Below are 12,647 nucleotides of genomic sequence, written 5' to 3' on the forward strand. Positions count from 1 at the left end.
TCTTTTTTTTCTGTTCTTTTTTTTTCCCTTTTTAATCTTCATTTCTCTTCCCTTTACTCCATGTCCATTTCCCTTTTTTCTCTTTAACAACACATAAAGACAAACATAAAGACATTCTAAGAATATACTTCTACTTTTTAAAATCTATTGGGATAGTTTGAAGTCCCATCTTTACCTGGCCAACCGTGCTTTAAGTTGTTGAACTTCACAACTGTTTTGCTGCTACTTGGGACACCATAGCTGGAAGACAACGTATTCTCTTTGTTAAAGTTTTTGCGCCTCATTGCACTTAACTGTCACAGATAGCCTATACTGCTAGAGCTGTTGTTTATACCTTTATAGTGCATGGATTGTTAATATGTGCTAAGAAACATGCATGAATATCATCTTAAAGTGAATGTAAAATCAAAAATTGACTTTGGGTCCTGAACACCAGCCTGCTGCCATGATAAAGATAACATTTGCTACCCTTCAAGTATGTAGTTGTTCACTGGCGCATACTCTGGATACAACAGGCTGCTGATTACCCTTTTCACCCCAGCCCAGGGAGGGTTCTCTGTAAGACTGAGGAACTCATTAACTTCTGATCATAACCTTTGCCTCACCTACAGAACCCTTCTTCGGCTGTGGTGAAGAAGCTGAGGTGTCAGCAGTAGTTTGGACTGGGAGGAAGCCAACAACCAGCACACAGGTATTTCTGTGCTGTAAATGACCAATTAGTGCAGTGCTTAATATATATAAAACATCAATATTAGTGCTATAAACATAGCCACAGACTCCCATACCATATAAAATTATATGTAAGAATATTCTTGGAAACGTCCTTTAAACTCCAGTGGATGAAAATCACATGTTGTGACACCATTACTGCTTAATTCCACTCCGTGCTGAAAAACGCCACCATCAGATGTCTGCTCAGCTCAAGTATATAACCTCACAATTCAATGTTCTGTCAGCATACGCCTTTTGTCCCTCAATGGACCATATGGATTTCAATGTGATTGCAACTTTTTATGTTTAGAACACAAATGATCGTTTTAAAGGAAAAAGCACTATGTCAGGTCTGTTTGTATGAGGTGGAGTGGTTGATGGAAGGAGACTAAACGGAAGCTGTGGAGACTGTTCCAAGCCCGTATAGGAAATCCATATGGTCCATTGAGGGACAAAGGATGTATATTGACCAGACATCTAGTGGTGGTGTTTTTCAGCACGGAGTTGGATTAAGCACTAATGGTGTCACAACATCTGATTTTCATCCACTGAAGTTTGCAGACTCTTCCAAGAATATTCTTACATATCATTTTATATGATTTGGGAGTCTGTGGCAATGTTTATGGAACTAATATTAATGTGTTATGTATACTAAGCGCTGCACTAATTGGTTGTCTATGGTTGATATGCTTGTTTGTATGAGATATGCATAAGGTGTGTAGCTGTTGGTAAAGGGAGACAGCATTGTTCACAGCCTTTATATAAGCTTTTGTATTATATTGATTTTTGATAATTACACTAATTTAACCACTTGAACTCCTGAGGATTTACTCCCCTAATGACCAGGCCTTTTTTTGCTGTTTGGAGCTGCACTATTTCAACTGATAATTGCGCGATCATGCAATGCTGTACCCAAACAAAATTTACGTCCTTTTTTTCACACAAATAGAGCTTTCCTTTGGTGGTATTTTATCATCTGTGCGCTTTTTATTTTTTTTGCGCTATAAACAAAAAAAACACGAAAATTTTGAAAATAAATGATATTTTCTACTTTCAGCTATAAAAAATATATCATAAACTCAAAGTTAGTCATAAATTTAAGCCAAAATGTATTCTGCTACATGTTTTTGGTAAAAAAAAAATCCCAATAAGTGTATATTGATTGCTTTGTGTGAAAGTTATAGCGTCTACAAACTATGGTATAGATACTGTAATTTATGCCTTTTTTTGCTATACAGCGCTGCATTCGTTTAACTGACAATTGCGCGGTCATGCAATGCTGTACATAAATGAAATTTACGTCCTTTTTTTCACACAAATAGAGCTTTCTTTTGGTGGTATTTGATCACCTGTGCGCTTTTTATTTTTTGCGCTATAAACAAACAACACGAAAATTTTGAAAAAAACTGTATATTTTACATTTGGCTATAAAAAATATATAGTAAACTCAGAGTTAGTCGTAAATTTAGGCCAAAATGTATTCTGGGTCAAATGTGATTAATGGTGTACTAGCGGCAATCTGATGCTATCTGGGAGGAGCGCTAACTGACGCTAACACTATCGGACATCACCAGTGACACTAATACAGTGATCAGTAAAAATCTGTTCACTGTAATCAATGACACTGGTGACAGGGCAGTGAAGGTTATAACTGGGGGGGCGATCAAGGGGTTAAATGGGATTACTGGTGTACTAGCGGGCAAACTGGCGCTATCTGGGAGGGGCGCTAACACTATTGGAAGTCACCAACGACACTGATACAGTGATCAGTAAAAATCTGTTCACTGTGATCAATGACACTGGGGACAGGGCAGTGGAGGGGTTAACTGGGGGGCGATCAGGGGGTTACATGTGACCTAGGTGTGTTCTAACTGTAAATGTGTAGTGTTTTACTTACGTTTACTGTGTCTTCTTCTCTCTCTGGGACGGAATGTGCCCAGGCAGAGAAGAATGACATCTTATCCTGTCCTGTGTAAATGTCAACACCGACAGGATAGGACTGGGACCGATCATCCGATTTCAGCCGGACATCACTGGCTGAAACCGAATGATTGATCCCTCAGGGATCAAATGGTAACAGCCGCGGGTCGGCGGGGGCGTTTGAAAATGTGCTTTTGTGCAGCCATGCCGCCCTGCCTCCGTTTTAATACAGTGACTGGGCAGCAAGAGGTTAAGTTGTGTACATTTTTAGCAGCTCACAAGGTTCTAGTGCTTTCTTTGATTTCTGTGCTGTATTGTTTTCTTTTAATGGCAGCAGCAAGGAAGTAATGGTTTATCTAAAGTCAGGTTGTACCTCTATGCCAAAGTGTGGTTTATGGTTGATGGTTATTTTTACTTTGACTTGTTGAGTTAGCATTGCTGGATGTAGGCTATACGATGCTAGTGATATGTTTTTCTGTGTTCTAGGAAATATGAAGAGATAGACATGGATAAAGTGACAGCTGCTATGGTACTGACCAGCTTGTCTACAAGTCCGCTGGTTCAGAATCCTTCAGTTCGACTTACTGGTATGTAATGTTTACAGAAATGTTTCCTCCTCTCCTCCATTATATAAAGAGAATAAAATAAGCTCTTTCTGAATTTTAAACTAATTTGGTAGATACATGTGGGAAGGAGAATTCGCAGCAAGTGCAAAAAAAGCAAAGAGAGTACTTGCCACCAATATTCTTAACAATAAATGGGACCTTATTATAACCTGCTGATAAGTTGCGTAATTTACAAATCTTTATAGAAGTCACATGTAGTGATCAAGGTGCCACCGAAGTTTACTTCCCATACTGATCTGTCAGAAGGCCAATACAGGCTCAGAATATACAGTGATCACACACAACTGCATATAAAGTACATGCAAACATTTCTATGCCACAGTCATTTCAATGACAAACCTGTGTGGCATTTATGTTGACAGATTATATTTCACAAGGCTGGGTATGGATATTTTGCCTGTCTTTAAGGGCTAATTTACACCTCCTTCAAAATGTGTTTTTTTTTAAATAGCTCTGAATGCCAATTTAAATGTCTCTCACTAAATAAAATAGTTACATTACAGACCTGTTTACACTGTTGTGCTTGCCTTGCTTCAAAAAGTATACTGTATGTTGCTTTCCTGGTACTTCAAGGCATCTCCAGCCTCCATAGAAGTCTATCACAGCGCTTTCTAGCAGCACCTGCAGCATTTAAGGGTCATGTATTCAGAATTAGCTTTGTTTTGTATTTGGAAGTATGAGATATCCCAGGATGCACTGGGAAACCAACAAGTGAACCAGAAAGACATCATAGGCAGTCTTTTCCATTCCAGTTCATGTGTATATACTCTAGGGGTGTCTGGTGCAGACGTCACATGTGGTGTGCAGCGAGGAGCCGCAGGAAGGTGAGCAGGGCCTGGACTAGAAAGGAGTAACTAGCAGATGGCATACATGGTGAGCAATGTGAGAATGCTGTAGTGGAAGGTGAGAGGTGACTGGAGAGAGAGGACTGATCAGTTTAGGATCAGCAGAACTGGCAAACCACAGCAGGAGAAACTAGCAGGATCAGCAGAGCTGGGGGTTACTGTTGAGAGGTGGATCAGCAGAGCTGAGGGTTAACATTGAGCGGGGGATTAGCAGAGCTGAAGGTACTATTAAGGGGGGGCATCAGCAGAGCTGGGGGTACTACTGAGCGAGGGATCTGCTGAATGAGGGTATTAATCAGCTGGGGATCTTCTGAGTGGGGGTACGAATGACCTGGGGATCTGCTGAATGGGGCTACTAATGAGCTGGGGATCTGCTGAGCCAAGGTTCTACTAAGCCCCTTTAAAACGAATAGAAAATTAACACACACAGGGCATTTGCCAAGCTTCATTAAAGCTTCAAAAAAGCATCACAGAACCCTCAAAAACACATTTGAGGACCCACATCCGTATGCATTTGTATGATATATTGGCACATACAGTAGCTGCTGTGTCCGTGCAGCCTCGTGACCCAATAGAAATATATGGGACACCAGCACAGGCATGCACACAACCACCTGTGCATCCCCATTCCAGTAAAACATGTTCCTGCATGGGAGACGCATGCCTGTGCCCCACGTCATTTACCCTTAGTATACATCCATGTGAGGGTTGTGTTTTGCCTGCATGGGAGGTACAGGTGTTCAGGCACTCCCATTCATGCCAATCAGAATGCAGCAGCTGCACGTACACAGCTGCTGCTCCTAATTTGACATTTGTGTGGGCACAGGAGTTAAACCCAGCGCCTGGCAGATGCAAAAGCTCAGTGTACACAGAGAAATCTGCAGACAGGAAGGTAAGATGGTAGGTCTCTTCTGCATGTAAAAAAATCTTCCCAGTTGCATTTTTTTTAATATCAGCTTTAATAATTCCTGCAGACATCTGCCTCTCCAATGAGCATGTACATATACTGTGACCCTTCTATTGGCAGATGTGAATGGATCATGGCAAGAGACGGGGTGCGCACCATCCAGCCATGACAGCAGTGGTTACTGGAGCTGGAGTAACACAAGTGACCATTCCAATCCATCAACTCCATCACCCCCTTTATTTGCAGACAACTTCAGACAATACCGATGTACAGCTCATCCAGACGACAACGCTGATGATACTGACAATGGCAACCTGCTGTTTGAAGATCCTGTCCCAAGAAAGAGAAAGGTCAGCTTAACTGTGTGATTTTTAATAATTTATTTTATTTATTTAGAACATTTAAAAAAAAATCTGTAGCTCTTTACATGAGTCATCGGTATCCATTTCTTCCTGTAATACAGCATGGGTTTGTAGTAAGATATGTGAAAATGTAGAATAGTCTTCCACATGAGCTGGTTTTAGGCAACTCAGTAGATTACTAGATTTGGTTTTAAATGGACAAACTATAGCTGCGGGTTTGGGATTTTGCTGGTACAAGTTTTAATTTTTCTATTTTGGTTGAACTTTTTTTTTCCTCCTGACTGATGTGTTTCATTTTTTGCCCTAATATTATTAGCCAGTGTTTCTGCTTTTCACCAATACTTTTTTTTACATTTTTATACCTTTCACCAGGGGTCAGCAACCAGTAGACCGTGAGCTACCGGTAGATCTTGGCCAGGTGTCTGGTAGATCTCGCTCGTCAGGGCTTGCTGACCCGCCATCCAGACCATCAAACAGAGTGCAATGCAGAGGGACTACATGTAAAGTTAGATCTGTAGTAGGGAGCAAGAGCTGCATAAGTTGATGTCTCCTCTGTAGCTCTGTAGTGCTGGCTCCTATGCCCTGTCATGGTTGGGGTTAAGCAGGCAGAAGTGTGTTGCTTTCTCACCACATGCTTTAACCCCTTGGACCCCGCAGAAGCATGCAGGTGTGAGGCACTTGCAGAGTGGCCCCATTTACTTGAATGGGTCTTGACTGACAGGCGGTAGCACCCACCAAAAGCAACATGGGGTGTAATTCCAGCTGCAGCATGTGTATACCCTTGGCTATTGCTTCAGCAGCTACAGAGGGTAGGGACGGGGGGGCAGTAAAACCATGACTCAACTGCAGGGTTTTACCACCAACCAACTTTACATGTGAACAAGCCATAAGGGTGCCACTGCGGGATGCAGCTATGGGCTCATTCACAAGTGCAGCAGACACTACTGCTCCTCTGCAAAGAGATCCAAGTGTGTTTGACAGGTGGTGAGGAGGCAATATATTGCCTTCTCAACACTTGATATAAACCCATGACTGCCACGGAAAGCACGTGATTGTGACACAGTAGTACGGCAATTCAAGGTTTAAATCTGGTGTGAGGAGGTGAGACTGGCTGACACTGTGCACGGTGATCTTTGACTTCTCCCATGTTGTTCAGGTAGATCTACCCCTGCTTTTCACCTATATTTTATACTATACTTTTCACTATTATTTTTATTTTTTCACCAACATTTTTATATTATATATTTACCATTATTTTTACAGTTTCCTTTAACAGCAGATTCTTAAGGTCAAACTTTTATTGCATAACGATATTATAAGATATATCACTTGAAAGTGAATGTATGGACAAAACCCCCTTCTTTTTCTTTGTTTTCCTTTCTGGTGGGGGTAAATACATTTCTCCAATTGGGACATGGCAATAGGACAGGTACATTGTTGTCTATGGGACAGTGCACAGCACACAGCTTCATAAAGATGCATAAAGATCTGTAATGCAGTGATTCAGAGCAAAAAAAATCTATATCTGAGTTCAAATAATTTGTTTACTCAAGTACATATGAGCCTATATGCATAAATTGCAACAGTGGCAGCTAGAAGAGAATTAATATTTTTATGCGTGTATATTTATGCATGCGTTTATGCACCTATACGGATGTATAGGCAGGATCTTTACGGAAAATAACTTGTGTAATTTACTCAGAATCTTTCTGCCAGCATGATCTTGTGTATAAATATCAGTAGATTATTATGTCTGTGTGCAGAGGCCTGTGTAGATTATTTTTGCCAAGCCTTTTGTTTGTAAGTGCCTATGTCATGTATGTCTGTGAAAGTCTTTAAAGTGGTATTAAACTCAAAACCAGAAATGTAATATATTCCAGTTTACCAATCCTTAGATGTAGTGGCTGCATTAGTTTTCTTTTTTTTAGGCTTTTTCCCTCTGTTTTCACCTGGTGATCTGGCCAGTAAGACACCTCCCATATTAGAGTGCCTACACTAGTCAAGGGGAGGGGAGTGTTAGATGGAATCGCAGATTTAGATACATTTTGCACAAATTGAAGCCACATTCCAGCTCACATGCAGTTACACAAGCAGTTACAGCGACAGTTTTTTTTACGGTTTTACATGAATAAATAAAAGTTGATCAAGCTCCTCTGTCAAAGGTAAATGGTTTGTTTCAACACTTTTAACTGATACATTTGCAGGAGAGCGTGTTCTGTTGAAAACAGACTTACTGGCCAGATTAGGGCTCATGTACACGGGGCATTTGTAAAACTCTTTTGAATGATGGAAACTGACTGCTGGAAAATGTAGGTTAAAAACCGTCAGTTTAGCCGTGTTTGCATACCGTGTTTATGCGTGTTTATGTGCGTTTTCATTTAGAGGCGTTTTTAAAAGATAACCTCAGGAGACCTTCCCAAATGCCCAGAATGCACTGAAAAATAGTAAAAAATTAACTATTTCAGAAATTTTGAGATGAATAGAGAGAGCAGAAGCAGAGAGAGCAGTATGTGTTGAGATGACCTGTCTTTTCTGGTTGTATTCACTGTGGATCCCATCATGGGCATAATGTGGCACGTTCTACCATTTTTCCACAGTTTCCACGCAAAACCTGGAACTGACTGCGCTGGTGTACTAGGTCCATTTGAATACATGGAAAACGCTTTGCATGCATTTCTGATGATGAAAAAAGGCTCTGGACAACATCTGGACATGGAACAGTTAAAAAACGCTTTTAAACACAAATGCTTATAAACGCGGTTAACTGTGTTTACAAGCGTTTAAACGTGTTTACAAGTGTTTGGCGTTTGAAACGCCAGCAAACATTTTTTGGTGCGTTTCAAAAAATGACTGTAAACTTAACTGCCTGTAAATGACTATTTGTACATGGACAACATTAGGGAGAGTTCAGGGGCTGCTGAAAAAATGCTGAACAGCTCCTGATTGTCAGTTTATCAGCTGCACTGTACATGAGCCCTTACAAGATGAAAATAAAAGAAAGAAAGCCTAAAAAAGAAAAGTTAATACAGCCATCACATCTAAGAATTGGTAAGCTGCAATATAATTTGTCTGTTTTTGGGTATAATACCACTTTAATTTAAAGGACTGTATAATGATGAGTTGTTATAAATACACCACTCAGTATGTGTTAGGGTGGGTGAGCCTAAAATGTGACTGTAAGAAATGTTGTGTGGCACTGCCAGGCTGTTTATTATTCAGATCTTAAAAACTTTAAATTCTGAGAGCCTTCCCCAATAATTCCGCTTTTCAGAAATGTGAAGTCTCAAGGTCGAATTGATGAAGCACAATCCATTTATCATTCTGAGATCACACTATCCTCCACACTGGTGTCAACGCACACTGCTTTATGAGTTGAATGTTCTTTAATGTATGTACAGGTGTTATATGTCACACTGTATCTCCTGTGGAATGTTAATGTGAGCTTTTTACCATACCATCACACAATGCTCCTGAAAAACATAGCCTGGTTTTGACACATTTTAGAATTCAATTAACTCTTTGAGAACGCAAAATAAACCTTAATGCATGAAACCAGATTTAATGGGCCACCCCTGCAGCGCTCATGAACTAAGAGACAAGAAATTGAATGCATGAATGAATTAATTTATGTTTAAGAAATTAAATAAAATAATCATTTACCCACATAGATTAGCTGCTATACACTGCTAAAAGGTCACATGTAGGGCAATAAAAACACAGCAATTCTTTTATCAGTACCTTACACTGATAAAATTAGAATAAAGAAGTGACATTCAATTAAACATAGGTTAAACTAGTTGCACGACTCACCGGTAACATTTACTTTATGTGGCAGTAGGGGAAGATGTAAGTACACGTCTACCTTTTCCTAATTTTTTTCCGTATATGATCACCATGATTGGCTGTCACAGTGATCATGTGATCGGGAGCCCATTCTACTGGCTCCCAGTCGTCACTCTGTGACCAGGAGCACCCTCCTAAAACAAATCAGCGATATACTGTATATATATACTCCTTGAAATTTTCCACATTTTGTCATGTTACAACCAAAAACATAAATGTATTATATTGGGATTTTTTGTGACAGAGCAACGCAAAGTGGCACATAATTGTGAAGTGGAAGGAAAATAATAAATGATTTTCAACATTTGTTTACAAATAAATATCTGAAAAGTGTGGCGTGCATTTGTATTCAGCCCCCTTTACTCTGATACCCCTAACTAAAATATAGTGGAACAAATTGCCTTCAGAGGTCACCTAATTAGTAAATAGAGTCCACCTGTGTGTAATTTAATCTCAGTATAAATACAGCTGTTCTGTGAAGCCCTCAGAGGTTTGTTAGAGAACATTAGTGGACAAACAGCATCATAAAGACCAAGGAACATACCAGATAGGTCAGGGATAAAATTGTGGAGCAGTTTAAAGCAGGGTTAGGTTATAAAAAATTATGCCAAGCTTTGAACATCTCACGGAGCACTGTTCAATCCATCATCTGAAAATGGAAGTATGGCACAACTGGAGTATGGCACAACTGCAAACCTACCAAGATATGGCCGTCCACCTAAACTGACAGGCCGGCAAGGAGAGCATTAATCAGAGAAGCAGCCAAGAGGCCCTTGGTAACGTTGGAGGAGCTGGAAATATCCATAGCTCAGGTGGGAGAATCTGTCCACAGGACAACTATTAGTTGTGCACTTTACAAATCTGGCCTTTATGAAAAAGTGACAAGAAGAAAGCCATTGCTGAAAAAAAGCTATAAGAAGTCCAGTTTGCAGTTTGCCAGAAGCCATGTGGGGGATACTGCAAACATGTTGAAGAAGGTGCTCTGCTCAGATGAGACCAAAATAGAAGTTTTTGGCCTAAAAGCAAAACACAATGTGTGGTGGAAAACTAACACTGAACACACCATCCACACTGTAAAACATGGTGGTGGCAGCATCATGTTGTGCAGATGCTTTTCTTCAGCAGAGACAGGGAAGCTGGTCAGAGTTGATGGGAAGGTAGATGGAGCCAAATACAGAGCAATCTTAGAAGAAAACCTGTTAGAGTCTGCAAAAGACTTGAGACTTGGGTGGAGGTTCACCTTCCAGCAGGACAATGACCCTAAACATATAGCCAAAGCTACAATAGAATGGTTTAGATCAAAGCATATACATGTGTTGGAATGGCCTAGCCAAAGTCCAGGCCTGAATCCAATTGAGAATCTGTGGCAAGACTTGAAAATTGCTGTTCACAGACGCTCTCCATCCAATCTGACAGAGCTTGAGCTATTTTTCAAAGAAGAATGGGCAAAAATTTCACTCTCTAGATGTGCAAATCTGTTAGAGACATCCAGAAAAAGATCTGCAGCTGTAATTGCAGCAAAAGCTGGTTCTACAAAGTTTTGAAAATCATTTCCTTCCACTTCACAATTATGTGCCACTTTTTGTTGGTCTATCACTTAAAATCGCAAAATCCCAATAAAATACATTACGTTTTTAGTTGTAATATAACAAAATGTGGAATATTTCAAGGGGTATGAATAGTTTTTCAAGGCACTATATATATATATATATATATATATATATATATATATATCTCAGAGTATAGCATAAAGTCAATTAAACTCCTGGGATATTGATCTGGTCAGTTAAGTAGCAGAGGGGGTTGTTAATTAGTTTCAGCTGCTTTGGTGTTAATGAAATTAACCACAGGTGCACTGGATGGTCAACAATGAGATGACCCCCAAAACAGGAATGGTTTTACAAGTGGAGGCCACTGACATTTTTTTCCCTACTCATATTTTCTGACTGTTTTTCACTAGTTTTGCTTTTGGCTAGGGTCACTACTGGTAGCATGAAGCAATGCCTGGACCCTACAGAGGTTGCACAGGCAGTCCAACTCCTCCAGGATGGCACATCAATACGTGCCATTGCCAGAAGGTTTGCTGTGTCTCCCAGCACAGTCTCAAGAGCATGGAGGAGATTCCAGGAGACAGGCAGTTACTCTAGGAGATCTGGACAGGACCGTATCTGCTCCTGTGTGCAAGGAGGAACAGGATGAGCACTGCCAGAGCTCTACAAAATGACCTCCAGCAGTCCACTGGTGTGAATGTCTCTGACCAATCAGAAACAGACTTCATGAGGGTGGCCTGAGGGATTGACATCCTCTAGTGGGCCCTGTGCTCACTGCCCGGCACCATAGAGCTCGATTGGCATTTGTCATTGAACACCAGAATTGGCAGGTCCGCCGCTAGCACCCTGTGCTTTTCACAGATGAGAGCAGGTTCACCCTGTGCTTATGTGACAAACGTGAAAGAGTTTGGTGAAGGTGTGGAGAACGTTATGGTGCCTGTAACATCGTTCAGCATGATTGTTTGGTGGTGGCTCAGTGATGGTCTGGGGAGGCATATCCATGGAGGGACACACAGACCTCTACAGGCTAGACAATTGCACCCTGACTGCCATTAGGTATCGGGATGAAATCCTTGGGCCCATTGTCAGAACCTATGCTGGCGCAGTGGGTTCCGGGTTCCTCCTGGTGCACGACAATGTCCAGCATCATGTGGCGAGAGTATGCAAGCAGTTCCTGGAGGATGAAGGAATTGATACCATTGAATGGCCCCCATGCTCGCCTGAACTAAATCAAATAGAGCACCTTTGGGATATCATGTTTCGGTCCATCCAATGCTGTCAGGTTGCACCTCAGACTGTCCAGTAGCTCAGTGATGCCCTGGTCCATATCTGGGAGGAAATACTCCAGGACACCATCCGTTGTCTCATTAAGTGCATGCCCTGATATTGTCAGGCATGCATACAAACACGTGAGGGCCATACAAACTACTGAGTACCATTCTGAGTTGCTGCAATGAAATTTCAGCAAAATGGACCAGCCTGCTTCATCATTTTTTCACTTTGATTTTTGGAGTGTCTTTGAATTCAGCCCTCTGTAGGTTGATCATTTTTATTTCCATCAAACGATGGGGCTACCTTATGTTCCATTACATTACCCAGTCCATATCAGTATAGATATCCACCATAATATTTTTCCCCATTGAGATCTGATGTGTTTTAAAAGTGTTCCTTTAATTTTTTGAGCAGTGTTTACAGTATATATTTATATGTGTGTGTGGCAGCATAGAATAAGGATCACCTCAGCATTGCAACATGCTACCAGTAGTATTTCTCCTAGGCCTGATGCTTTCCTGATTCCAGAAGTATTTCCAACATATCATAAATGCTCATAGTAAACATTTATAATCAATAGAGATGAACACAGGGCTCAGACCATATTTCGC

General features: G+C 40.8%; 1 protein-coding gene across 1 annotated transcript in view; it reads left to right on the forward strand.

The window, feature by feature from the left end:
• ZNF704 (zinc finger protein 704) overlaps positions 1–12,647 on the forward strand; it is a 160,436-nt gene that overhangs the window by 119,003 nt on the left and 28,786 nt on the right. Inside the window, exons 3-4 of the mRNA XM_089661000.1 lie at positions 3,118–3,218; positions 5,130–5,359. Coding sequence (XP_089517126.1) covers positions 3,118–3,218; positions 5,130–5,359 — 331 coding nt within the window. The remainder of the gene's footprint in view (positions 1–3,117; positions 3,219–5,129; positions 5,360–12,647) is intronic.

This window comes from Staurois parvus, unplaced genomic scaffold (genome assembly GCF_062004578.1).
Source record: "Staurois parvus isolate SC_StPar_1 unplaced genomic scaffold, SC_StPar_1.0 ptg001302l, whole genome shotgun sequence".
In the NCBI taxonomy this organism is placed as follows: domain Eukaryota; kingdom Metazoa; phylum Chordata; class Amphibia; order Anura; family Ranidae; genus Staurois; species Staurois parvus.